The 25777-nt window shown below is 39.8% G+C and overlaps 1 protein-coding gene and 1 long non-coding RNA gene across 2 annotated transcripts in view; one reads left to right on the plus strand and one right to left on the minus strand.

The window, feature by feature from the left end:
• Positions 1-234: 234 nt before the first annotated feature.
• The window catches only part of lrrc75bb (leucine rich repeat containing 75Bb), a 30130-nt gene continuing 4587 nt past the window's right edge, over positions 235-25777 (minus strand). Inside the window, exons 2-4 of the mRNA XM_044334677.1 lie at positions 23244-23372; positions 19882-19994; positions 235-2715 (exon numbers count right to left, since the gene is read on the minus strand). Of these exons, the coding sequence (XP_044190612.1) occupies positions 2100-2715; positions 19882-19994; positions 23244-23372 (858 nt within the window). The 3' untranslated portion in view covers positions 235-2099. The remainder of the gene's footprint in view (positions 2716-19881; positions 19995-23243; positions 23373-25777) is intronic.
• LOC122969093 lies at positions 20255-23324 on the plus strand. Its single transcript, XR_006398930.1, has 3 exons — positions 20255-21151; positions 21622-22042; positions 23262-23324. It is a non-coding gene; the product is annotated as an uncharacterized LOC122969093 (long non-coding RNA).

Here is a 25777-nt window from a genome sequence, read left to right on the forward strand (position 1 = left end):
CTAAAACATGCGAGTGGACAACGCGAACATCCCATGGAACAACCTTAGCAACAACCTTAGAAGGTCTATCAGTACATATCAGTACATTTCATGATAAATATTGTAAATAATAAATCACAAGCCAAGGGAACAGTGTTTCCTTTAATCTTTAATTGTTTGTTTACTATCCATGTCACTGATGGTATAAAACAGAACAAAATGATTAATTACAAAAAGATAAAGTCCACAAATGGCAAATGTTACTCAAATTATGTTTATTTTTGAAGCAACAGCAGGCAAACATCACCTTTACTTTAAAAGCGAGCCGTGATTCCACGAACCATGAAGACTTTAAATCAAAATTAGGTAAATTTACAAATGATTTTATCACAGCAGTGATTTGTACGAAGGTGGATGATTTATTTATCTATCAAACCAAGAAAGCTGACATAAAACATTAATTTTAGAATGCGGGTGACTCAGTAAGCTGTTTTAATGTCAGTAACAGCCCATAAAAACAAAGCTTGTGTATTCAGGGACTGAATCGTCCTTAAAGTGCAAATGAGTAAACATTTCATTTCTACGATCAAAGGTAGTAATTTACTCTGCACGTCCACAACACACTCATGCACACAGGCACACACACTCTAATTATACTCTCATAGACACACTCACACAAGCATCCTGTTCATTAATATCCCTGTAAACACAAATAAACAGATTTTCCTGAATAATAGCATGGAAAGAGACCACATGAACAACCGTAGGCAGGATAAAGTGTGGGCTGTTGTACAGTTGTCTCCACATGAGCCAATTTATAATCAAATCTCCCAAAAGGTATCTCCAAAATTATTGGAATATTACAGTAATGTACATGTAAACATGCTCTCTGTGTCTGGGGTTGCGCTACAGTGAACAGTCATGCCTGTTTTTTAAAAACAATACAAAAAGATGAGAACTACACATTTAAAAAAGAACAGTGAAAAAGAACTGCTGCAGTTTATTCATGCAACAATAAAGATTTATGTGCTCACTGTAGCACCACAGAGGAGAAGAAAAACTGTAATCATTTCATTGTTGATTCTGTGTGCACCTTTAAAAAAAAAGAGTGGGCATCTTTCTCATTGCTTATGGTCTGATTCATAAATAGAATCATTCATAAACCACCAGTGGACAAAATTATCTGGGGCTAGTCCTATTTGCTGAGATAAAATAGATCCTCTGCTCACCATCTGTGACTGAAGCGGCCTAACGAGGCCTGTTAGAGGCAGTAATCAGTTCATCAGCAACTCACGCCCAGACGCTGTATGTGTTGTCTGCATGTCTGTATGTGTGTGTCGGCCGAGGCATTTCTCCATACAGCTGCAGCCTCAGTTTATCAGCACGTACTGAAGCACCAGTGCAGGCTATTTAAATTAAAATGGATTCAGAATGCTTCATTTGCCATACCATAACTCACCATTTATCTTAAGATAATTCCTGAATAAATGCTGTGTCCCGACAGGGAAAAATGGAAGCATATTTTATGTGAGCATAATCTCACTGCAGCTGAGCTCTGGCTGTGAGGATAAAAACATGTATCATAGCAAAAAAGTCAGTTGAAATTAAACAGATCCACTTTTTAAGTAGGATATTTATTAACTTTGACTTACTCAAGCTTTTCATAGAAATGGAGCAAATCTCTGGCCAAGCTGGGTAAATGTGCTTGGGGAATGTGAATTAGAACTGACTCCCCCCCCCCACCAGCTACTGTCAAGGTGCCCTTGTGCAAGGCACTCAACCCCCAACTGCTCCAGTGGCCAGTATGTGAGAGCACAAAACTTCAAGAACATGAAGCACTGGAAAACAGCAAGCGTATTCAGTTCCCCCGCATAAATTGAGCTTACATCAATCCATAAATAAAGTCTTACTGTCTGTACAACCACAGAGCCGTCTGAGTTTCTGTAGTCAGAGCATCCAGAGGGACCCACAACACAGTAACATTTAAAGTTATTTTCAGAAATGTGTGGTTCACTGTAAGCATCTTCTGCCACAATGACACTTGCTAACACAGGAGGCTAGACTAAGGGCGAGGTGAGCACTGATACAGGGGGATATAAGGGGCTGCCAGCTTGGGGCGATCACCTCCCACAGAAGTGCAGCGGCACATTTTTTGACACATTTTTTTCTCCAAAGCCCCAGGCTTGAAGCTCCAGCCTGTCCTCCTCCTCCTCCTCCTCCTCCTCTCTATCATCATCTTCTCCATCTCCCTCCTCATACAGACTGGGCTCCTCCACAGAGGTCTCCATGTTTGGGTTGTAGCCCCTTAACGCCTGTGCCTCACTGTACTCATAAATGGTGGGCAGGCTGCTGCGCAAACCGAAGCGGCGCCGCAGCGCCACAAGCAGTGGCTGCGGCACGGTGAAGATATCAACATTGTTGCCAAGGTCGATCCAGGCCAGGCTGGAGAACTTCTTGGGATCTTTCACCGCATCTGTCAGGTCTTTCAGGATGGCCACTGTCAGACGGTTGCCATTGATGGCAAGTATGGTCAGTTTCGGCAGGCAGCCGAGGAACGGCAGCAGCAGCCTCAGGCTCTCGTCCTGCAGCTCGGTGAAGCTCAGGTCCACAGCAGACACTGCGTCACTGCTGCTCTGGAGGTAGAAGGCCACACGGTGGACGTCTCGGCCAGACAGTGGGATGCCTGACAGGTTGACCACATCACCAGACAGTTTCTTCTTCAGGGTGGTCTTCAGACTGTTTGGAAAAGGAGACAAAACAAAGCAAAAGTTGGATCTCTGAGACCACAAAATGATGATGTGTTGCAGACAAATCACAGATGGGCTCATTCTACAGCTCTGGAAGTTAGTTTTCTAAAAGAGTCAAAGACAAATGATCTTTACTTAAAGGTCCGGTGTGTAGAAATTAATGGCATCTAGTGGAACGGACTTGGCAGAAATGGAATATAATATTCATATAATCACCTGAAAATAAGAATGTTTTTGTTACCTTAGGATGAGAACAAACCAAACACTCAAGAGAGGGCTTTTCACATTTCACGGCCACAGTAGGTTCTCCTACACACTTCGAAGGGGAGGGGAGGTGTATTCAGTTTATTGCAATCTGCAGCCTCACCGCTAGATGCCACTAAATCCTACACACTGCACCTTTAATGATGCTGTGGTTATTGATTTAAGAGATTCTGTAATGTGGTGCCACACTGTCCCATAAGCACAGGGGAACTGCAAAGTACGCAAAAAAAAAAGAAACAGCAGCCTCCAGTGGAGTGTACAGAGCGTAGCAATCAATAATGTAAAGAGAGAATTTGCATTTAAATGTGTCTCAGTGCGAGTCCCTCAAGCAACGAATTTTCTCTCCCGGGCTGAATGTCATCCGAAACGCACCAGCTGTTTTCAGATTTGGGTGTCACTTCGTTCCGTAAAGCCATTTCTAAGCCACCTCTCTAAGTCTCCAAGTACAAACCAAATAAATAAATTAGTGTTTGGAAAACAGAGTAAATAAGGCAATGTCTGGTCCAATTAGTAACAAATATGTCATCTTGTTTGGCTGTGGTTACATTTTCACCCCTGGGACAAGATGTGCCATTTTGAAAACTGGGACTCAGTAGAGACATGCATCTTTTTCTTTGGATTTTTCAAATCAAGTCACTTTAAAAATGGCCAAAAAGTAGTTATGAGATGCCTCTTTCTTTCACCCTTCCCCTAAAGTTTTGTCAGAATTAGATATATATCTTTTGTGATATTGTACAGGACAGCAGGCAGAGGTATGGATAGATGATAGATGGACAAACACACCACAGAGGGACAAAAAATGGGCGAGAAACAAGAGTGAGGAATGCAAGTGATCATCTATTTCAGTCTGAATGACTCCAGACAACAGGTGTGAGGTGAATGCATCTTAAAGAAAAGAGCCACTATAACTATGATACCTGTCAGGTTGGATCATTGTATCCCTGACTGCCTCTGCCAACGCAGGGCAATCTGAAACAAAATGTTCTCTCTATACCGGGGTGTGGTTAAATATGCATAGGCGAGCTAGAGAGCAGCTACATGCATGTCAGGATAGCACTGGAGTGTAAGACTGAGTCTGCTGCAGTGCATCCTTTTGTTTCTGCTGGCATTTAGAGGGAAGACATCTGCCACACAAATGACAATGAAGTGGAAGCGTGGGCGATTTTGTTTAAAAAAGCAGGAGAAAAATGTTCTGTTTAAGTGGCCTAAGGTTTATCCTCTCCATGTCTTAGTCCTGTTTGCCTCTTGCTTGTCCCCCTGCCTCCTCGGGCACGGTGAGGATTATCCCCGCATATCTCTGCTCTCTGGTCTGTCTGGGAGCCTCATAAATCGGCAGGCTGTGCACTTTACATCCGTCACCCTCTCTGCTCGGTTAAGGAAAAGAAAAAGATCTGTAGCACACCGGGGCTGTGATTCGCAAGATTATTGATTCCAAGAGTAGGCTATAATTCATCTCCTTCTCCTTCATATCCTCACTCTTGCTCACTGCCTCTCATTTTCTTGCTTTTTCTATTTCTTGGCCTCGTTTTTTTGTTGTACAATCTCATTTTGATCTGCTGAAGCACATGTATTTGTGCTTTCTTTCTTTCTTTTTTTTTTTGAATGACTCATTGTGTTTGTAAGTTTATTAAAATTCTCATCTGGCCACCAGAGACTCTGATAATGCTTTACAGATTAAAATATGAAGATCATTTTTCTTGTGAAAATGCTGCCAGCTTATTGGTTAATCTGTTTAGTCCAATAATTTAATAATTCAATTTATTGCTCCCCAAACTGAGTATCAGGGTTGCTCCAATGTGTTGCATCTAAGGGGTCATGAGATGAGGCCAGGAAAGCAGAAAAAAACGTACTTCTATGACAAAAAAATCATGTTTTGCTTTTCAGACTTATTCTAATCTTTACTTTTTCCTTGTAAATTACAGGATAATTTTACATCTGCAGATGTAAAATTTTACAATTATAATTGTAGAATCAAATAAAATCCGTTTACATCTTCAGGCCCCTAAAAAGTATGCAAATGATACCAAATTCCCTCTTTAGTTGAATTGGCTACTAAATGTAGATGGCTAGCAGACATAGCTTTGTGTTAAGGGGGAACAAGCCAAAAAGACTGGGAATTAGACAAAATGTCCATCACCATTTCAACCAGTTTAAGATGATGTTTTCCAATTGCTTGTTTGGTCTTGTTTGATCAGCCCAAAACCAAAAACTTTTAGGTTTACAATGATATACTGTAAGCAGCAAATCCTCATACTTAGAGGCTGAAATCAATAAATATTTGTCCTTTGTGGCTTAAATGATTTATCGATTAATAAACTGAAGTTGATTAATTTTCCTTCAATTCTGCTAATCTATTAATCGTTTCAGCACTCAAACATTATTGACTATGACTGTAGCTTCTTAAAATGCCTAATAAAGTATTCTTGGCACACACGACCGCCCCTGTTATTTCAGATGGTTTACGGTATCGCTGTGCAGCTTCTGCACTTCACTGTAATGAAACTGATTATGAGCATCGACTTTTGTTCTCTTGGACTCATTTATAGCCGTGTTTTCCTACCTCTGCAGGAGCCCTCCCCTCTCACCTGTGTGCCTGTGTCTGTGTGGGAAGAATTTCTTGTGCAATGCACTGTAGATCTCTTCCATAAAACTAAGTCAGGCAGGGTAGGTATAGTAGCTCTAATGTGCCTTTAATGAGACGGATTAAAGACGACCTCAGACTTCCTTCCAAATCTGCTGCCTCTCGGCTCCGTGGGCACAGTTCCACCCACAGGCTGCTTGTCTGGCCGCCGGCCCGGGGGCACAGCTAGCATTTCTAAAGCCACAGTGTACACTACAATCCATCATCATGAAATGATAACAACATAAACAACTAAATGTCTCATCTTGCTCCCTCTGATGTGGCTGCTATGCTCATAGGCAGTGGACCAGCTCAGACGCAAACAACTTCAAAGGAAAGTCCCCCCGCATAAACATGATGCGAAGCAGGACTGTCCCCTGCACCGGGACTCATTGGAAAGCAAACAACTGAGGGAAATCCATCTATTGACATCCACAGGAGCGACTGATACAACAGTGCAGGAATCAAATAAGAGCTGACTCTCATGTGTCAAACTATTGGCTGCTTAAATGTGGGTTCAGGCAGACTGTCTAATTGCTTTTCATAGCCTGTCTTTCCTGGGGGATGTTGTTAACTTTTATGCACTGAACAAAGGTCCTTGCTGCTCTATAGTTATGTAAACCCCAGAGGTAGGAAATAAAGCATCTGGGGTTTGTGATATTGAAATGGAGCGCAGGCAGAGGGACCAAGCTTACAATACAAAACCCATGAATGTGTCTTTAAATGACGGGTTTTTAGAAAGTGTGTATTAAGGGATACGCTGCTGAAGAATCAATGATTCAATCTGTATTTAAACTGCACCAGATAGTTTGCACTGGATAACAAACCTACAGAGGCTTGAGCTATCTCACTGCTGCCACTGTTGATACAAAGATTTACTCAGACACGCTCAGCTGCCCAACATCTCTTGTAACAACTGCACACACAACACATCTGCTCCGGCAATGTCTTCAGCAATATGATCAGAAATGCATTTTAAAACAGTTTGCAGCTTGAATTCTGATTATGTGTGAGCTGTGACCACTATTTCCCTTCAATATTTACCACATGCAATCACGTATTATTCCACCTTTATCCTTATGTGCTTCAATGTGCAATAATAGCTTCTCCACTAAAAGTTATAACAGAGCCATTGATTTCTCTATTCACCCATTTTCTATCTCTCTCCTTTACGTCTGGTGTCAGGTTAGTCTCCACTCAGCTGAGTTGTGTTGATTGTCCTGACGTTAAAAAAGTTAAGTGCTCATCATCAGCATTACTCTGTATCTTCTCTACACTTCACCATTCTGCTAATCAATTTCTGCTCTCTTGCAACCAAACACTGCCTCTGCACTGAACTTGAAAGAGACAGGGGTTCTGCAGAGGTGATACTTTAAAAAGGGATGGAAGGGTCAAGTCTACGTGTATGTTATCTTTGATTAAAATACTGTGACATTTTTACAAGGTGAATCGTACAACCCTTCAATATTCTGCCACCAGGGCGAGAGTTAAAAGCAAATGGCAGGAGAAACTTGTAATCTGTCCACCCACATAGAATACATGTTCCCTTTCATTTACTCTCATGAATCAGTAATATATCAAGAGATGGGGGGCATGTGCTATATTTTTTTTTCTTTTTTACTGGAGGATTTAATAAAACAATAGGTGGTGAGTTTTATACGACTGACTCACTTGGTAAAATAAATATATTTAACCATAGTTATATTTAACTTATTTTTTTTCCTATAAGCATGCATTAAAAGAATAGTTTGACATTTGGGGAAATACACTTTTTCATTTTCTTAGACAGTGAGATGAGAGTATTGATACCATTAAGGCTGCAGCAAATGTTGATTATTGATAATCTGCTGATCATTTTCTTGATGATTTTTTTGGTCTACGTACCATAAAAAAAGTAAATATTTGTTCCGTAGTTTCTAGAGTCTAAAGTACAGTTTTCAAATTTCTTGTATAGTGTGACCTGCAGTCCCAAACCTAAAGATATTCAGTTTTTTGTATTAATGACAATTAATGGTTTATCAAAATTGTTGCTGATTAACTTCATCAACTAATTGTTTCAGCTCTAGATACTGCTGTCATATCTGTAGATATGAAACTACAGCCAGCAGCCAGCTGGTGTAGCTTTGCATAAAGACTGTAAACAGGGGAAAACAGCTAGCCCAGCTCTTTCCGAAGGTTACAAAATCTGCTTACCTATACCTAAAAAAACAGCTTTAAAGTGCTGGTAGGTGGATTTTGTTACATTTGGAGAGAGCCAGGCTAGCTGTTCCACTTGTTTCCAGTCTTTATGCTAAGCTATGCTAATCCACTGCTGGCTGCTTCATATTTACTGTACAGACAAGAGAATGGTTTTCATGTTCCCATTGAACTCATGGCAAGAAAGAAAATCAGAACATTTTCTAGTTCCTTAAAGAGTAACTTAACACCATGGTGAAGAGCAATGTTTTACTGTCCTCTCTGGTCAAAAGATAAGCCTCTTATCTGAATCTTAATATTATCATTACTGATCTACAAAAATTATTTACCATTTATAAACATTTAAAGATTTACAATCCATAAATTATTTAAAAACTAAACCTTTTTACAAAGTGGATTAGGGTTAGTGCTTTTCCAGTAATTTCTCTTGATTGAGAAACCACTTATATTTCAACTTTGTATATAAATATTATTAAAGTATCATTTTTGCTGGTTTGGTTGCAAATCTTTTGGCCCATGTGTTGAAAACTGCAAAGATCTGGTGAGCAACTAAATACAGACAATATGTCTGTCTTGAAATATATAAAGATATATAAAGATTGGAAATAATATCCAGTGCTATCTCAGCTGGCAGGACAAACTCTGTAACGCAAATTCAAATTTGTTTCTCGCTGAGCATGCACAAAGACACTTGACTCATTTCAGGGGAATGAAAAAAAGCACTTGAGAAACATTGGATGTGGATGCCGTTTTCACAGACCCGTGGGATCGGTCAGATCAATGTCTGCTTCATCAACGCTTTGGTCTTGACTTGTTTATTCCTCCGATCGATCTGAGCTGTTTTGCCTCCAGGCATCTGTATAATACATGTGCGGCAGTCTGGCTCAGCCGTGGGAGAACCTGTGAGGGTCTAATGTACAAACTCATCCTTGAAAAGTGAGCTCCTTTATTTCTCTGCTTCTGTTTTATCTGAATGTACCTTCAGGCCCGTGACTGAGGGGTACAGTGCTGAACATTTCCTGAACCAGATTGTTCAACTCAACTCAGTTTTAGCATCAAATACGTTTCTCTCATGCCTTAGGACAGTTTGAGCCATGTTAATGAGAATTCATTACAGTCACTGCCATTTCCTCAACTATGCAACTGTCACACTGATACTACGGTTCTGCTGAAAATGTACTGGGAAACATGAAAGTGGTGACTGCATACACTATTCAGTGTCCTCCACTTTCATGGGGATAATAGCACATTTTATGGAAAGGAAAAAATAGCCTCAAAGCTCATTTGGATTTGGATTAAATTCCAGTGAAACATTTAGCGGATGGGCTGATTAAGGCTTCCTCCATTGTACGCCATCAATGGTGCTGCTCCGGGCTGTGCAGTGTTTTGATACCTCAGATCAGTCACTTGGTTCTTGGAAACTTTGAATTCAAAGTTTGAGGGAAAAGTAGCAATGTTGATGTCAACATGGAGTGAACTGACAGCAGTGATATGAACAGCACACGTGTCTTTTAGAAGAAATAGGGAATATATCCCAAAAAGGCACAAATCATTAAAAAACATGAGCCAAATCCTCCAAAATTCTCCAACTTACAGCTATGTCAAATCCTTGAAGATGTAGCACCATTAGTCCCCATCTGTCTTTTGTACAGGTGTGAAGGTGAAGTTTTAATGAGCACAGAGGCGGACAGAAGAGTACTCGAGGGTCTGTCGAGTGCAGTGAACCTTACTCAGCTAGCTTCTCCATCACACAACTCTCATGGGTTCTTTGGGCATGAATGCAGCAAATATGTCAACTAGCACAAACAGGAGTGACATTTGTTCTCAATGCAAAGAAAAAAAGAGAAAATATGACACACACTGCAAAAAGAAATAAAGAAAATGTCCGTATTTATTTTTAAAATCTCACTGTAGTTTTTCTATCTCTCTGCTACCGTCAGTTTACACCCAAAATAACACAGGCGGGCCAACATGAATGTGACTTCAGACCAAAGATGACAGCATATTCACGCTGTTGTGCCAATGATTGTAAAACCTCTTGGTACAGACTGTACCATAATGCAACTGTACGGCGTATAAAATGCAAAATGTACTCCACGGGTGAGCTATAAATTCACCAATGATTTGATTCAATGTGACAAACTGGAGGCTTAGGAGAAAAGAATACTGCGACAGAACACACAGAAAACAGTTTGCATTACATAACTGCATATCACGGAGCGCGCCTGTGTCTGCTACACTATGTCAAGGCACAGTTATGAAACCAGCATTAAAATGCAGGGCTCCAAACACAGACCGAGGGACTTGATCGCAGGGAGTGATCTGTATCAGCCTTAAAGGGACGAGACCAACAGATCATCAGAAGCACAACAATCCTTGTTTCTGTTATTCTTAAGCAGCAGCCTTATCATAGATTTACAGTTAAAATCTAATCAATGAGAGGTTAAGAGAGGTTCAATCCCTGAATAAAAACCAAGGGAATCTTGAAATGCTGTTATTTAAAGTAACGTGCTGCTCATTTTAAAGTTCCTCTTTGAATTAAAAACACCTCCAATCTTGTGTTTACCAATCAACACATTTAATCATTCTAATTATTTCATTATATCCCCCATGCCCTGAAGATTGGAGCGATGGTATCTGAGCATCTCTTCCTCCTCCCCCTCATCCTCCTGGAACTCAGTCTGTACCACAGGAAGCCCTCAATTATTCATGGACGAGGAGGGTGGCTAGAGCTTTAAGTCTCAATTAAAAGTGGAGGTCAAATAGAAAAGCAGATTGAGCAGACTGAGTGCAGCAAGCAAGTCAAGTGGAGCACTCCATCTCTAAATGGAAAGATGACCAGAGAAAGCTAAAACTGTGATTATTTTTCGCATTTTCTTTTCCCTGTGTTGTCAGATTTTTGCTCTCGTGTTAGGGGTTGACCTTGTCAGAGGTCAGCGTGCTGAGTCAGAGCATGTTAGGCCTTCCAGTGCACATCTCGGGGCGGGTAACGTGGCTCCGGAAATAGGTCACACACGTGTTGAAAGCAGATGACACTTGGCTCAGTGTACAGATGCCACATGTACAGTAAATGCATTAAGGATTAATTAATTTTTGCAGACATAGAGCAGCTGTGTGACAGAGAGCAGGTGTAATAAGATTATAGGTGACGGCTTATTATTTTGGGGGCTTCACCTCAAGAGGCTACTGAATTGCAGGAAATATCCTGAGCCAGTGGTAAAGAGTTTAAAACCATTTGACCTCACTGGTCAAAGTAATGTTACTGCTTACTGTACACCCAAAAATTTTACAGGTCAGTTTACTGGTCATAGTGAGTATTGCACAGCCTGTGATTACAGTAAGTGTTGTTCAAAGTCTTCCAGGACTCTGGAGGAGCTTTGTCAAGTTTGAGGAAAGGGCTAAAAATCTCCAGAGATAACCCCAATGACATCACGGTGACATCATTGGGGTTATCTCTGGAGATTTTTAGCCGTTCTTAAAAGCACATGGCTCTGGGGATGGCAGTATTGGTCTGTCTGTTGGTCCACTTTAGTCCAAACTGAAATAGCTCAACACGGATTTCCATGAAATTTGGTTAAGACTTTCGTGTCCCCGACAGGATGAATTGTAATAACTTTGGCTATTTTAATTTGTCTGATATTAAGGTTTCTGATATTTTCAGACAAAAGCTAATGGCTCCCATCAGCAAAGCACTATACCTGCTAAATATCAGCATGTTAACATTGTGATTGTGAGCCATAATTCAGATTACAATTTGTCGAAACTTAATAGAGGTAAGAGAATAAAAGAAAATAGGGCTGGTTGTTTAACAACTTTGATGCAATTTTTGTTTTTGCTGTAGCAAGTTTAATCAATTTTCAAGGGCAGCTTCTTCATTCACAGTACAAATAGAAAAGCTAGCAAGGCTGCTGAAAAACTAGCCTACTGACACTTTCATCTTTGTCTGTCTGTCAGGTGACCTTCACCTTGCAGGTTGTAGTGGTCAGACAAGAGTCTTCCAGGTTTAACCCATGGATCTATTATGGGAGCTGGAAACCGGACTGCATGATGGCATCCATTCACTCTTAATTACTTGCTTTTTCTAACTAACTTACTTTTTAACTTTTCTAACGAATACAGAAAGCAATCATTTATCTTATTTGCAGTTTGTGGTGTCCTACAGTTTTGCAGATGTCTCTTTTATAATGGTGGTCTATCGGGAAAATGCTTTTTGGGCCACAGGGGATTTTTTTTCGGTGCAGTGCCACAAGTGACCACTGGGAGAACTTGGAAGCCTAATCTGAGGTTACATTACGTTACATACATAACCAAGGTTGTCACGATGGTAGCAACTTGTCACAATGTAGCCACGCCCTCAAGCATACCCTGCTTTATCGTCTATTTTACTCTAAATGGGACCATAATTTACAAAATGAACATCATCTGTGTTGAAGAGGACTTGAAACTAGCGATTGAGACCATAAACTCATTAGAAAACTGTTTACTGAGGTAAGAAAACAAGTGAGCAGTGGGGTCATTTTCTCACAGACTTCCATACAATCTGACTTATTTTTGCAAACAGTGGAGTCATACCCTGCTGGGAATTACAGAGAACACAGGTTTAAGTCACTGCCACATTGGCCTCAATTTTCAGACCCAGGGCTTCCCACTTGTTGGCAGCTAGGCTGAGTGGTGACAGGAAGCCTGATGAGAAGACAATATAAAGTTCCATTATGGGAAATGAGGGATCAAGGGTTTTTACAGCTTTGCCTGTACTAAAAAGTCAGGATATGACCTTCTTCCTCTAAGAGGCCCTTTAAATCAAGTCAAGCTCTTTCATGTTGTGTCATGTTTCAATGTTTCAGATAAAGTTGATTATAAAATTTTCCATCCACATGATGTTTTCAAATCTTTTGTTCTACTTCACAACCCACACTGTAAACACAAAAAAACAACACACAAAACCACTTCATTTAGTATGCATAGTATGTACACTTGTGTCAACAACCATTTTTGAAGTGTTGCTGGTTCTCAATATTTATTAAATGTTAGTTCAATTTATTTTGATTTGCTATGATTATTTTAACAGTAAATCATATCTATCCAAGGACTTGCAACACTTTCTTCTGCTCTCATGTTATCGCATATGTTTGAAATGTTTGAAACTGAAAATGATTGATGAGGGAAGGATGACTCACTTCTTCCAGTCTAGAAAAACAGCATGTGTTTAGAAATGATCAGTTTTTAGGGGTTGAATGGCAGCCTGTTGTGAATGGGAGGTCAAAAAAAAAAGGAAAAAGATTTTCAGATAGATTTTAAATAACATTAATGTAGAGTAGAAATGGCCTTGAATGATTTGACAGTAGAATAAGCTTCAAACTCTTGGTCTCAAACACATACAATAGTAAAGACTGCAAAAGAGTGAGGGAGGTGTAGTGCCTTGACAATATTGCTGTGGCCCTTGAAGGATCATGAAAGGGAGAGGGGCTCAAAATAACACCGAGGAAGGGAGGTAGAAGGGATTTCTTTAAAGATTAGAGCAAATTAGCCTCAGCAGAGCAGGGAGAATCCCAGTGAGTACTTCTCTGGTGATTAGCTGGTGAAAAGCTGTCGAGGAAGCTGGTCTGGAACTGTAGTCGTAGAAATGCAGTTGAAAAAGTGGTTATAAGCATTTGCATTTTATAACACGTCTAAACAGCTCAGCCACATATATCCATGATGTTTACATGGCTTTTCTAATGATTGCTAGGGTTTGATTCAGAGGTGAGAAGATGACTTGAGGTGCCTCTTGAGGATATTGCTTTTTTTTGCCTATGAGCAAAGACAGGAGATGCTGATCTCACTGAAGTGGAAAGGACAGTCCAACAAGAGCTGAATTTGCAAGGAGAAGTCTTGTAGAATCATGATGCAGGTCACAGGTTGGTGTGAAGAATAGGAAATGGCTTGTACGTTTGGGGCTGAGGAGACTTTAGTATGTATATTAGCATACATACTGCATGCTAGCATCATGGATTTTGAAAATCTGAGCAGAAACCATTAGAAGTACCACAGGATGGATGGTTTTGGTAGTTGAGACAGGGGATGATTTTGTATTGAGTGCAGACATGCCAGAAAGGGCTGCAGCTGTGTCACATCAGGACTTTATTCTTTGGTCTAACTAGTTTGTATGAAGTGTGGTCAAAACACATCTTGATACATAAGTCTTTACGCCTGTTTCAAATTGGAACACTCAAAGTTGAGGTGAAAGCCAGCTGTCATAGAAAGGGATTGAGTGTATTGAGAAATAAAGCTGTACACACAAAAAGTGGTGAGTAGTAGTTGAAAAATGTAAAAAGGGCTCGAGAGAACAGTTAAAACTGCCCTACTTTCTCACCTCTGCAGACCTGGCCAATCATTGCATAGAGTGGGCGTTATTAATGGATTGTTGGGTTCGGAAAGTTACAAATTGCGACATCAGAAATGTGTTGCAGTTGCTGTTCGACAATGTTTGAAGCATAGTGAAGAGGGGTCAATGGGGAGTTGTCACTGCTGATGGAAAGGAAAGGTGGAGCGCAGACATATCTTTGTCATGTTGAGACTACGTTTGAGTCGAGGTCTGAAGAGAAATCGAACTGAAGTTCAGCAGAGTGAACAGTTACTGCAGGTTGGAAACCAGTCTGTGGTACTTTTTAACTTCATGAATGACAGCATTTAAAGATTACAGATCTTTTTTTTTTAAACTCAATTTTTCTAACAGCTTTTCTTTTGTAACAGCTTTACTTATTGTTTGCGTCTTGATCCAGAATTGTCTTGTAGTCATAGCAAAACATGATAAGAGTTGTCATTATGTTGGAATTTAAGGATTGGTCAAGTGTTTCATCTTCTGTGTAAACATTTGTAATATTTCGGCATGTCTAAATTGCAAAACTGTAAAACATTTCAGATGTTAAATGTAACCAGATGTTGTTATTATCTCAGTTATTATCTCCCTCATAAACCTGGAGGGGATCAGACATTTGGTTGTGTGTGTCTGTGTTTGTATCGGTCTAATAATCTCACATACTGCTGGACCCATCAGCCTAATATTTTTTTTACACATTTATGACTGTATACTCAAGGACCTCTTGTGGTTGCAGTGACTCACAATTTTTGAAAAACCTATTTTAAACCGCCATTGACTGCTCTTTGACTTAACCAGCTGGTAGGGACTGCAAATGATCAACTACTGCTTCAGTTTGGAATCTTGTTTTCCGCTAGGGACAACCAATCACGCCTTGTTGCCACATTAGATCAATCAGTGCCGCAGTTTTGGTACTTTGAGAGTGGGTTGTGTTGTGAATTAAAATAAATATTGATAAGATTCTTTATGAGCCTATCGTCTTTTCGGCAGTCCTTGCCATTTAACGATATGCGTTACGGCATATCAAAAGGCATTTCTGTCAGTTGGCTAGGCTAAAAACATAGTTTATTGCAGTCCACATTTTGGCCTTTGTCATGGCTTGAAAACTGACATCCATAGAAAAATTTGTTCTCATCTTGAACCTGAGCATCTGCAAATTAATTCCATACACGCTTTGTTATGATCCACTAAAGTTAGGCAAAATACGAGATGAATGAATCTCCATTTTTGTTATCTTTGCTTTCATCTTGACTGTACACACCTGGTAGAGATCTGCACTCTACTGAGTGCACTCTTCTAGTTGATAATGAGATCAGCAGACCAGTGACAGTTTTGGCTTCTGACCATTATCTGAAGAGAGTATTGTTATTTTAATGTACTAAACGTTTGGCTGGTGAATATGTGGACCACACACCTAAGCAACAAGCCAGTTGATTACTACTTCAGTAGCCCTTTATACAATAACTATTAAGATTTATATGGACATAAATTAAAGTGATGAATTTACTTGTGGACAGGCTTCGCAGTGTGAGCTGTGGGAGGACAGGCACTTTAGTCTGAGCAGTGTGAGGTCTGGGTCAAATATCAGGACTCAGGCAGACTATCAACGCTCTCCAACAGCTGATGACACCTGCCCAAACAGCTGCCATAACCACGTCTCATTTCACTCTTATCATCAGTCGGCACGACCTGCAGTACTGAATACTGGCACTTAAACTAAATCGTGAACGATGTATTCTTTGCTGACTTAAATACAGCAAAAAAAAAAGCCAGCTGCAATCCCTCGCTACTTGAAGTGTCTTCTATGAAGCTTACAACTGAATACAAGAGTAGACTAACAGAATTCAATCTTCAACTTGAACCACAGTAATTTCTTTAAATGTACTGAAGATGTCTGTAATAGCTGCTGTAAGAGCCTTGCATCAATTATAGCATTGCAGTAAAGACAAGTAATGAAATAGCTTCTGCAATCTGAGTCCATTCTCTTCAAAATGTGCTGGAAGGGCAATTTTAGCATAATAAAAAATATGAGCTCGATTAGTCTGAAATTCAATACCAATTACAATAACATTAAAAACTCCTCTGGGGACTCGGCAATACTGTACTTCCCAGAAACCTGGCACACATGCTGCTGCAGAGAAAATTAAGTTGCCTTGATAATATATTAAATGTGACACAACCAGTTTGCAGTTACAGTGTTATAAAAGCAAAACCGGGCGAGAGTAATAAGCTTGAACTATGATTTATGTGTTATTTCAGGAAGATTTGCAACCGATTGTATATATTTCATGAAAACAATTCAATTTGAACCACAGCTGGAGAGCAGGCAGCAGCACATTTCAATGTTTATCAAATAGGCTTTCCAGTTTCACTTCATGTAGAAACTCAGAGTATAAGAATGTAATATAGGTTATATGATAGGTAATGCTTTTTCATTCCTAAATATGAAGAGATCAAATTCTCGATCGATTCGAAGCGAGGAAGGAAGAAAAAGGGAAATGCAAGAGCTCTAATCAGCAACCTTGCAGTGATTCCGCCGCCCCCCTTTTTCTCTCCGTCTGACAGAGTGTTTCCCCAGAGCCTCAGCTCAAACTGCAGAACCGCTCTGTGTGGCAACTGTTGAACAAAATGGACTCTCACAAGAAGGGAGGAATAAATCCCACAGGAAAACAAGAGAGGAAGAAAATCAATGCAAAGAAGGGGATTTTAAAATAGGAGATGGAGTAGAGGGGCTGGAAAAAAAAGGAAAAAGGAAATCAGAAAGCAGAAAGGAGAGGGAGACAGGCTGTAAGTGTGTTTCCATTCACTTGTGTTTATGTGCATTTTCAATATGCACATAAAAAAAACCTGAGTGGAAAGGTTGGAAATTGGAAAAAAAAAAAATCATAATATTGTGGAAAAGCTTTTCACGCTAGGCTGAGGTGGAAAAGTTGGTGTATCAATAAAAATAAGAATGTGAAAATAGACTTCATGATATGAAGCATTTCACTTGAACATCACCCAAGCTCAACTAAAGAGACAAAAACATCAGAAATGTCATATTTACATCATGTTTTCCCACATGGTTTTGAGGTTTGACCGGTGCTCTTTCAATTACATCATCCTGTTGTGCGCTCTTCTGATTTAATGGCACTTTACTGGAGAATTAGCACCACCAACTGATGAGACCAACTACAAATATCTGTATAAAAGTAGTGGATGGAAACCTGCGTTCATTTGTATTTTCTTTGCAAATTTTCTGGCTTTTCAGGTAAAATTTTCACTACATTCATATGGAAATTTGGCTAAAAGTGGAGAGAGAAATAGAATATTGTGCTATAATGAAAAGATCAATGACACAAAAGCATTTCAAATCATGTAAACCTTGTCCTGACGTTTCATTTGATCCAAAGACATTCATTTTTGCACGTTTTAGTGAGCGCCACGTATGCAGAGGAGAGAAATATTCAGGCTTGAGTCTCACAGTAAGCTGCTGCTGTCTGGAAGGTTGCAGTGGAGGCTGTGAGAGAGACAGCTTGCTAATGAGCACACTGGGAGAGTCTGCCTTGTTGTTTTGTTGAGTGTTATTTCGAAACATTGCAACTGAGAGTCTGGGGCGGGAAGTTAACTCAAGCTGTCAAAAAATCTTTCAATCTGGGTTAATTGCTCAGGGAGAGGGAGCCTCATGATCATCATTAGAGATTTTTTTTCATAACATCCCCACCAATGCACCTGTTACTTAATTTGAGCTGGAGAGAATTTTTTATTTGTTTATGCGTTTGTATAGTGGCTGCAATCAGTGTCTTTTTGTTACTTCTCACTGCTCTCTCTTTACTTCACTTGTAAGGATAATCAGCATCATTATCTGACCGTATCTGACCCCTGATGGCCTGCAGCTTGGTGGCAGTTCGTCCAAGTTCAAATCTGGCTCAGACTGCTCAGTCATGCACCCTTATCTTAGTCTCTTATTCTTGTTCCACCAGTCTCTCTTGGCTTTTCTCAAAGACAGTTTGGCAGCATACATTGTTGTTGTGTGATACAGGAACTGGAAACAACACACCTGGTTGTTAGAACCTCTATAAACAAATCACACTTGCTATGCATGGTGTTTAAGCTGGTGTGAGGTTGTTTTTGTCACAGTAGTATTGGGCGGGAAACTGTTTTTGCTGGTGAAAGGAATGTGTGAAAACTGACGGATCATCCTAGATAGATTTGATGATTTGATGCCCCTCAATTAAAACCTGAAAAATGTGGTTCTAGACAGTGGCGAAACAAGTATTCAGATCCTTCGGCAATAGTAGTAATACCACAATAAGGTAAAAGTATAGATGTATTATCAGCAAAATGCAGTTAAAATAACAAAAGTAAAAGTACTTGTTAAGGCAAATGGCCCTTTTTACAGTGATTTATATTTTATAGGATTAAAACTGATGCTTTAATGTGTGAGCAGCATTTCTGCTGAACTGTTGGGTTCATCTACAATGCATCATATTTATCATCTGATTACATTTTTTGAATGAAAAATAATTTACAAAGTAACTCCAGTTGTCAGTTTTTCCCTAAAATGTGGAGAGTAGAAGTATGAAATGGAAATACTCAAGTAAAGTAAACATACCTCAAAACTGTTCTCAAGTACAGTACTTCACCATTAGTCTGCAGTAGATGTACATATCAAGAAACAATATTATATATATGTATATATATGGATAAGCAAAATTAAATAAGTAAAATGTATTTTGTTTTAAACACATTTTACTTATTTAAAAGTTCTATATGTAGGAATAAGAAATTCCTTCTCATTAGTGACATCTGTGGCCATTTTTCCTCACTTACCCTTCTCATAAAAGATTACATAAAGGATTTACATAAAAGATCTCTAACGTTGTGTTTTGCACCGTGTTTCAGCAAAGCATCTCTCACTCCCAGTCAGTTGTTGTTGTTGTGAAATGTGTAGTGGTTGACGGAGGCAGCTACCTGTTTCATTAGCTGGAGAACTAATATCTGCAGGGTGTTTAGTCGGATAGTCGGCACCTTTTTTGTGTTGTTGTGTGGTTATGCCGGTTATTTGCTAATGATAGTGGGAGAGAGGCAAGGCACGGCAGTCCTTCACATAGAAATCAGTCCACAGGCTGTTACAGACAATTCAGAAAGTTGGGAAGGTCTCATTTTTTTACATTACATTACTACCTATTCACTCATTGGCAATAAAAAACGATTAATAGGTGTAAATTGTGTCACAATTTTACAAACAGAACCTTTAATTTTGCTGTTCACAAAGAAAAAAATGGACAAAATTGAGAAGCACTGCTGTAATGCATCATACATCATCTAATCAATTACTGTCACTGCTTATTTTCATTTATTGTAAAATTTGATTAATTTCACCTTCAGTTAACAAAATGATGGTGCAGCTGAAATAGGTTTTTATAGTCATATGTGGCTCTTGCAGAATATTATCACACGGTCATTGTGTCATTGGGTTTTGTCTCTGTGGTGTGGTGCCATCACAGAATTAAAGAGTATGCTATAACATAACCCTGACTTGAAAAGAGCAGCACACAGGAAACAGAATTGGAGGAACATCTTCCAAGGACCTGGCAGAGGCCTCCTCCCAAACTTCCTGTGAATCAGGTACAGTATGTTTTACTGGTGTTTATGGCGGCTGGTGAGGATGTGTTCAGCGTAGCAGGGACTGTCCTTCTGAAGAGTGATGGCAGCAGCATAAAGGACGTACTCACCAGGCCTGAGACTTCCTCCTGGGCACGCTCTGTCTCGTCCACTTGGAGTGAGGGGTCAGGTGGTAAATGAGCTGGCGACAGATCTTGTTGGTGGACTTGAGGGAGTCAGTCTCCTGCAGCACACACAAATGACGAATGATGGACAGCAAGTAAAAATCCAGATCATGCAACAAATAAAAAACACACAGAAGCTGTTCATGAATAAATGCAACTAAACCATCACACGTTTGAGGAATTACTGGGAACAAAACAAGCCGATAAAGACTATATTTTACATATGACAAAGTATTATGATTATAGAAAAGGAGCTATTTTACAAAAAGTTTAATATCTACAACATCAAAGTCATGATCTCTGATCTCCGTTTCTTTTTTCCTGTAGAAATCAAACTACATATGTACAGATTTTCACATGGCCACAAAGCGTTTCTTTCTTGTCCTTTGAATACATCTGCTTCAAACACTTTCAACATCGAACCATTAATTTAGTTTCCCTTTCGCCTTCCTCTTCCTCCTCCTCCTCCTCTTTGCCTTCCCTTTTCTCCCTCCTGTCCTCTGTCAAAGACTTTAAACGGAATGGGTTGCGCTGAGCAGAGTGAATCTAATTAATGGTACAACACGACAACAAGAGAGAGGCAATGTGGCGAGAGAGAAAAAAAGACAGGGGCAATTTACCTTAAGGCGATTAACCATTCCCGCTGCCACTTCTTTTCTTGGGTGACAAACAAACATGCCTCATACTTCAAAACATTCAGTGCTGCTGTTTCAGCCTCTTGGATGACTGAACATGACGTTACAGCACTGCATACTGATTCACAATGTGAATGTATTCTTAGAAAATGTGAATCTGTGGTCTGGAAGAATCAACAAGGTCACTAAATGTGCAGTACTGTAATTCTATAATCACGCGTCTGTAAACCAGAACTAAACATACATTAAATTAACTGGCTGAAACTGATTCAAAACACTCACTTAGCTCACAAATGAGGATCATTTTAGTCCTCAATATGCCCCTGAATATATAATCTAAATAAATCTTAGTGTGGTGGAAAATATTGGTTACAGAAGCAGCTGCAAGGCCTTAAAATCAGCACATTGCCTCTCTAAATCCTTGTCACGTCTGACACAGTATCCTGCCACGGGTCGCTAGTCAGTAAGGAGAACATCGCTGCCAGCTCCTCACTTTCCCGTCCTTCCTCCTGGGCTTTCCTCACCAAAGCAAACAACGATAAGATCAGAGTTTCTTACAAATGCTTATCATCTGGACTTTGGTAAGTAAAGACTAGACAACAGTGACTTTATCTTAAGGCAACCCATCTTCTCCTAAAACAGATAATTACAGACTTCAGATAAGCGTAATGGCTGCTGGGGTCTGTGTTTTACAGCCACACTGAGATGCTTTTTTAGTGTCTTCACCTTCATACCTGAGTTTGAAATGCAATTTGAATTCTAATATCTCTGATTTGTATGCCAAGTAGATAAATCTGAGCATTCACATTTATAATTGAAGAGTTTGTCTTAATGATGGAAAAACCAGCATGTGCATCACAACTGAAAATATAGGCTTGTTATATTGTTGTATTTACAAATATTATTGATATAAAAAACTTATAATATCAAACAGCATTAATACATCACACCCAGCTGTCTAACATTAGCTATAAATGTGACAGCAGATTCTAATCATTTTTAATAACAGCTGGCGTTGTTCTGACCCTTTTGTTTTTATCTTTACAAACAGTGAGAGGTGTCTGTAGCCTGGGAGACAGCAGACTTCACTGCACCCAGTGGACTCCAGCAACACCAGGTTCTCCAGTTTGATCCCACTGGCCACCTGCCAGCCGTCAAAGCCTTCAAATTACTCTCACTCATAATGCCAAAGTCAAACCGCTCCGTGAGCTTTGGTGCCATTGACCGAGGTCACCAGACCTTTTTCACCTAAGCATGATGCCTGCTGGGCACCTGCCCACGCTTGCCAATAGGAAACAACCAAAGTTGATAATCTCATACACCTGCAGGTCCTGGAGCACAGCTGCTGCCCGTTTACCACTGCGCTGAAAGAGCACACGAGCAGCAGGGAAGACATCGACCCAGTGGCTGCCTAACCTCTCTAACCCCCACATACAGCAGGCAGGCATCCCCTTTGTAGCTGGGGCTGAGGGGTAATTATCATCTAACCCTCCTGATTGTCCTCGTAATGGAGCTTTTCCACATGTTAAAGAATGGTGGGAGAAACTTCCCAGAATGCAATGTAAACTGTGGCTGAAAAATGTCTACCACTGCCCATAAAGACCTGTTCAAATGTAAGTACTTTAAAATGATCAGCCCCCCAAAAAGTAAAGACAGTTTGGACATCTTTGTTTTATGAATTGTGTAACTCTTTCTTGATATTTCTTACGAAAATCAATATGCACAGTTTCAAAGAAGATACCAGTTGTTACCACGGTTACCATAGATGTATTGGCCAGAAAGGCGATAGTCTTGTAAGTTTTGCAATGATGATGTAAACGAGTGGTGTCCCTATTTGTAAAAAGTTATGGGACAAAATTTATCTAAGTTTTCACTGAACCTTGCAGCTGTCCAGTCCCTGCTTTGCAGCACCTGGAAGTTCCTACTACTACTTCCTACATAAATGTTAGCTTTAATTCTTTATTTGCTTTAGTATTACTAAATATTGTCATTCAGTGATTTTACTACTGTAATTTCTGTCTACTTTGTATACATGGCATCTATTGCATGTCTGTCCGTCTCTTCTGAAGGTTTCTCTCTTTTTATTTGCATCAAAGAGATTTTTTGTGAGCTTATCCGAATGGAGGGTGTTCAATGTCGTACAGATTAATAATAAATAAAGCCCTTTGAGAAAATGTGTGACTTTGACCCGACTTGACTTAAAATGTTGTGCAGAACCAATCACCTTTCCCCTGTAAAACCTGATCCAGTTACCTTTGACAAATCTGTGAATACTATGCAGGTTAATATAGTTTATATGTCACCTATACTAAACAAATAATAGAGAAACCAGGACGTGTTTAGTGATCTATTGTACTAATGGTTAAACACTTTAAATATCATTCTTCACGCACCGATTGTGTAGCTTCTGTAGTTGTGTTTGTTCAAAGCAAACCGACAGTTCATTGTTGTCACAACAGCATGACAACAAATATGACACATGCGCTTAGTCATGGCTAATAAATGCGGACATGCTGCAGCTCGCCTCTGTTCTGTTTATAATATTATTCCTTGTCTTGTTAATTAATACGAAGTCTGTTGTGTTCTGAATAAAGAACTGCTTTTTCATAATTCCTACATTAATGCAGCCGTCGAATGAATGCAAATATCATTATTATTATTCTGTATTCTTACCCTTTTTGGACACTGCAGGTCGCGGGCCAGACTGAGCAGCAGCTCATGTGAAATGGGGTCCACCAGGTTGAGAAAAGCAGCGTTCTTGTACAAAATGTCATTGAGGGACGTTCCCTGGAGACCCAAATCCTGAGAGGAAAGAAGAGGGAAGAAAGTGACTCTTAACATGTAACGCACAAATTCAGATATGAATTTGATTAAAACTGCCACGCTTAATTTAATATTTAAGTGACATTTTATAGATAATTTAATGAAAATAGATCGTCAATGTTTATAAGCTTTGCTCATCACCTCCTTTCATCTTGCCCTCTTATCACGCTGAGAGCTGATAAGGTTTTTCCATTGGAGCTGTATGTAACACCCAACGTGGTTGATTAGGGGTGTGGGTGGTGTCTGTGTGCATACATATATGTGTATGTGTGTGTGTGTGAGGGATGGTGGGGGTAAAGTTTAAGTGAGTTAAGATAAAAGTGATGTGGTCTTTTCTCAAAGTGCCTCATTCACTCAAATATCACACTCTCTAGTGAAGAGAATAAAACTGTCTGGTTCTTCTTATCTCATTTACAGGTTTCCGTTGTCATGTTGCCCCCAGGGTCTTTCTATCATTTTCACAAAACACAACTCGAAACCATCTGAGGAAAGCCCTTTTTTGATTCTAGTAAAATGCATTTCCGTTTTCTGACTTAAATCTTCAGAATTCATATGCAAAAGATTGTGTGACGTGCAGAACAATTTAAAGGAGAAGTGTGTAGAATTTAGTGGCATCTAGAGGGATGCACTTTGCAGAAATGGAATAAAATATTCATAAATATGTTTTAATTAGTTTATAATCATCTGAAAATAAGAATCGTGTTTTCGTTACTTTAGAAAGAGCCATTTATATCTACAGAGGCAGTGTTGTGTCATTTGTGAACGATTCGTTCAAAAGAACAAATCTTTTGGGTGAACGAACTGAACTGAATCACTTCCTGAAACGATCCGTTCATTTCTCAATCAGTTACAAGCAGTGTTGGGAATAATGAATTACAAAGTAATGGGCTTGTTACTCGTTACTTTTGTCTAACGTGACAATAGTGGGCAGTTGCAGAGGATAAAAGACAAATACACACACAACACAAACACAATGTCATCTGACCTTATTGTGCTGTCAAGTCCACGTCACTGTAGCCAACTCATGGTAAAAACAAGCCTCATCTCTGGAGTTTTAACGTTATATATTGTAAATAATACCTGTTACTGAACTGCTGCTGGTATTCCTGGTTTGAGTTGTGGATCTTTCTTTTATGTTTGTGAAACTGGATTGAAATGACCCAATTTGGGGTTGTGGGGAGAAAAAACAGACCCTTGGCCGAGTGGACTGAACTCTTTTTTTACTTGTCAGTAACTTGCTCAACACTGGTTGAGCACTCACAGAGAGTGAGTGTATCCCTGTGAACGAATCACATTTGCTCGCAGGGATACACTCACTCTCTGAGTGAGTGATTGAAGTCATTTGTTTGCAGGAGGAACAGGGTGTGTTCAAGACAGCAAATAAACAGCTGATTCGGGTCGCTAACATTCAGCTGCAATGATTCAACAACATTGGTCTTGAACTGCAATCCAGATATATGACATTATCTAGATTGATATTATTTGCATAGGCTAACATTTAACGTTACTGTGTGCAGTGCCGCACGCACGCACACACACACACACACACACACACACACACACACACACATAACATTACTGTTTTAAAAAGAGGACAGTTATAAGGATGCATTCACTGAACAGAGCATGTGTGTGTGTGTGTGTGTGTGTGTGCGCGTGGCTGTGTTTCAGTTCAGTGAGTGGGACTACAAAGTCGGAGCTCCGGTCAAGCACTGAACGATTTGGTGAACGAATCTTTTGAACAAATCTGTTTAATGAACTGATTATAATGATTCAGTACACTGAAAAGAACTGCTTTGCCCATCACTAACCCAGGAAGGACAAACCAAACACTGGCTCTAGAGAGGGCCTTTCACGTTTTTTTTCCAACCCCAGGGGTGGATGATATTTGTCTCATCTTCAGGCTGCTTCTATTTGTAGTAAATATATTGAAACTGCATCTTCAGGTAATGCTTCCAGTGCTGACGTGTCATTGGCAGCCAGTGTTTGAGACGCAATGTTTTCAGACACATCAAATAGCCCCACCAGATACGATAGATCCAGACACACACGGACACCCAAGAAAAGCATCAAAAAAACAGGAAAGGCAACAAACTGATCAGATTAAACAAAAGGATCAGGAAATAAAAGATTGGGAGTAAGAGGAAAGAAAAAGGAATTAAAACTGCGGCAACTATATGACCAGAACATGTTTTACTGATCCTTTTACTTACAGTGATGTCACTGTTTTAAAACTGCACGACTAGAAGCTGTGGAGCTGATGACTAAATACTGTCAGCTCTATATGGGCTGAAAAGATTTTCAAATAGCAGGCTGGAGGCTGAAGCTGTGTAAAACATGCTCTATACGCTCTGACAGCCCTAACACTTGGGGGCACAGAGGAA

Source organism: Thunnus albacares, chromosome 18 (genome assembly GCF_914725855.1).
Source record: "Thunnus albacares chromosome 18, fThuAlb1.1, whole genome shotgun sequence".
Taxonomy (NCBI): domain Eukaryota; kingdom Metazoa; phylum Chordata; class Actinopteri; order Scombriformes; family Scombridae; genus Thunnus; species Thunnus albacares.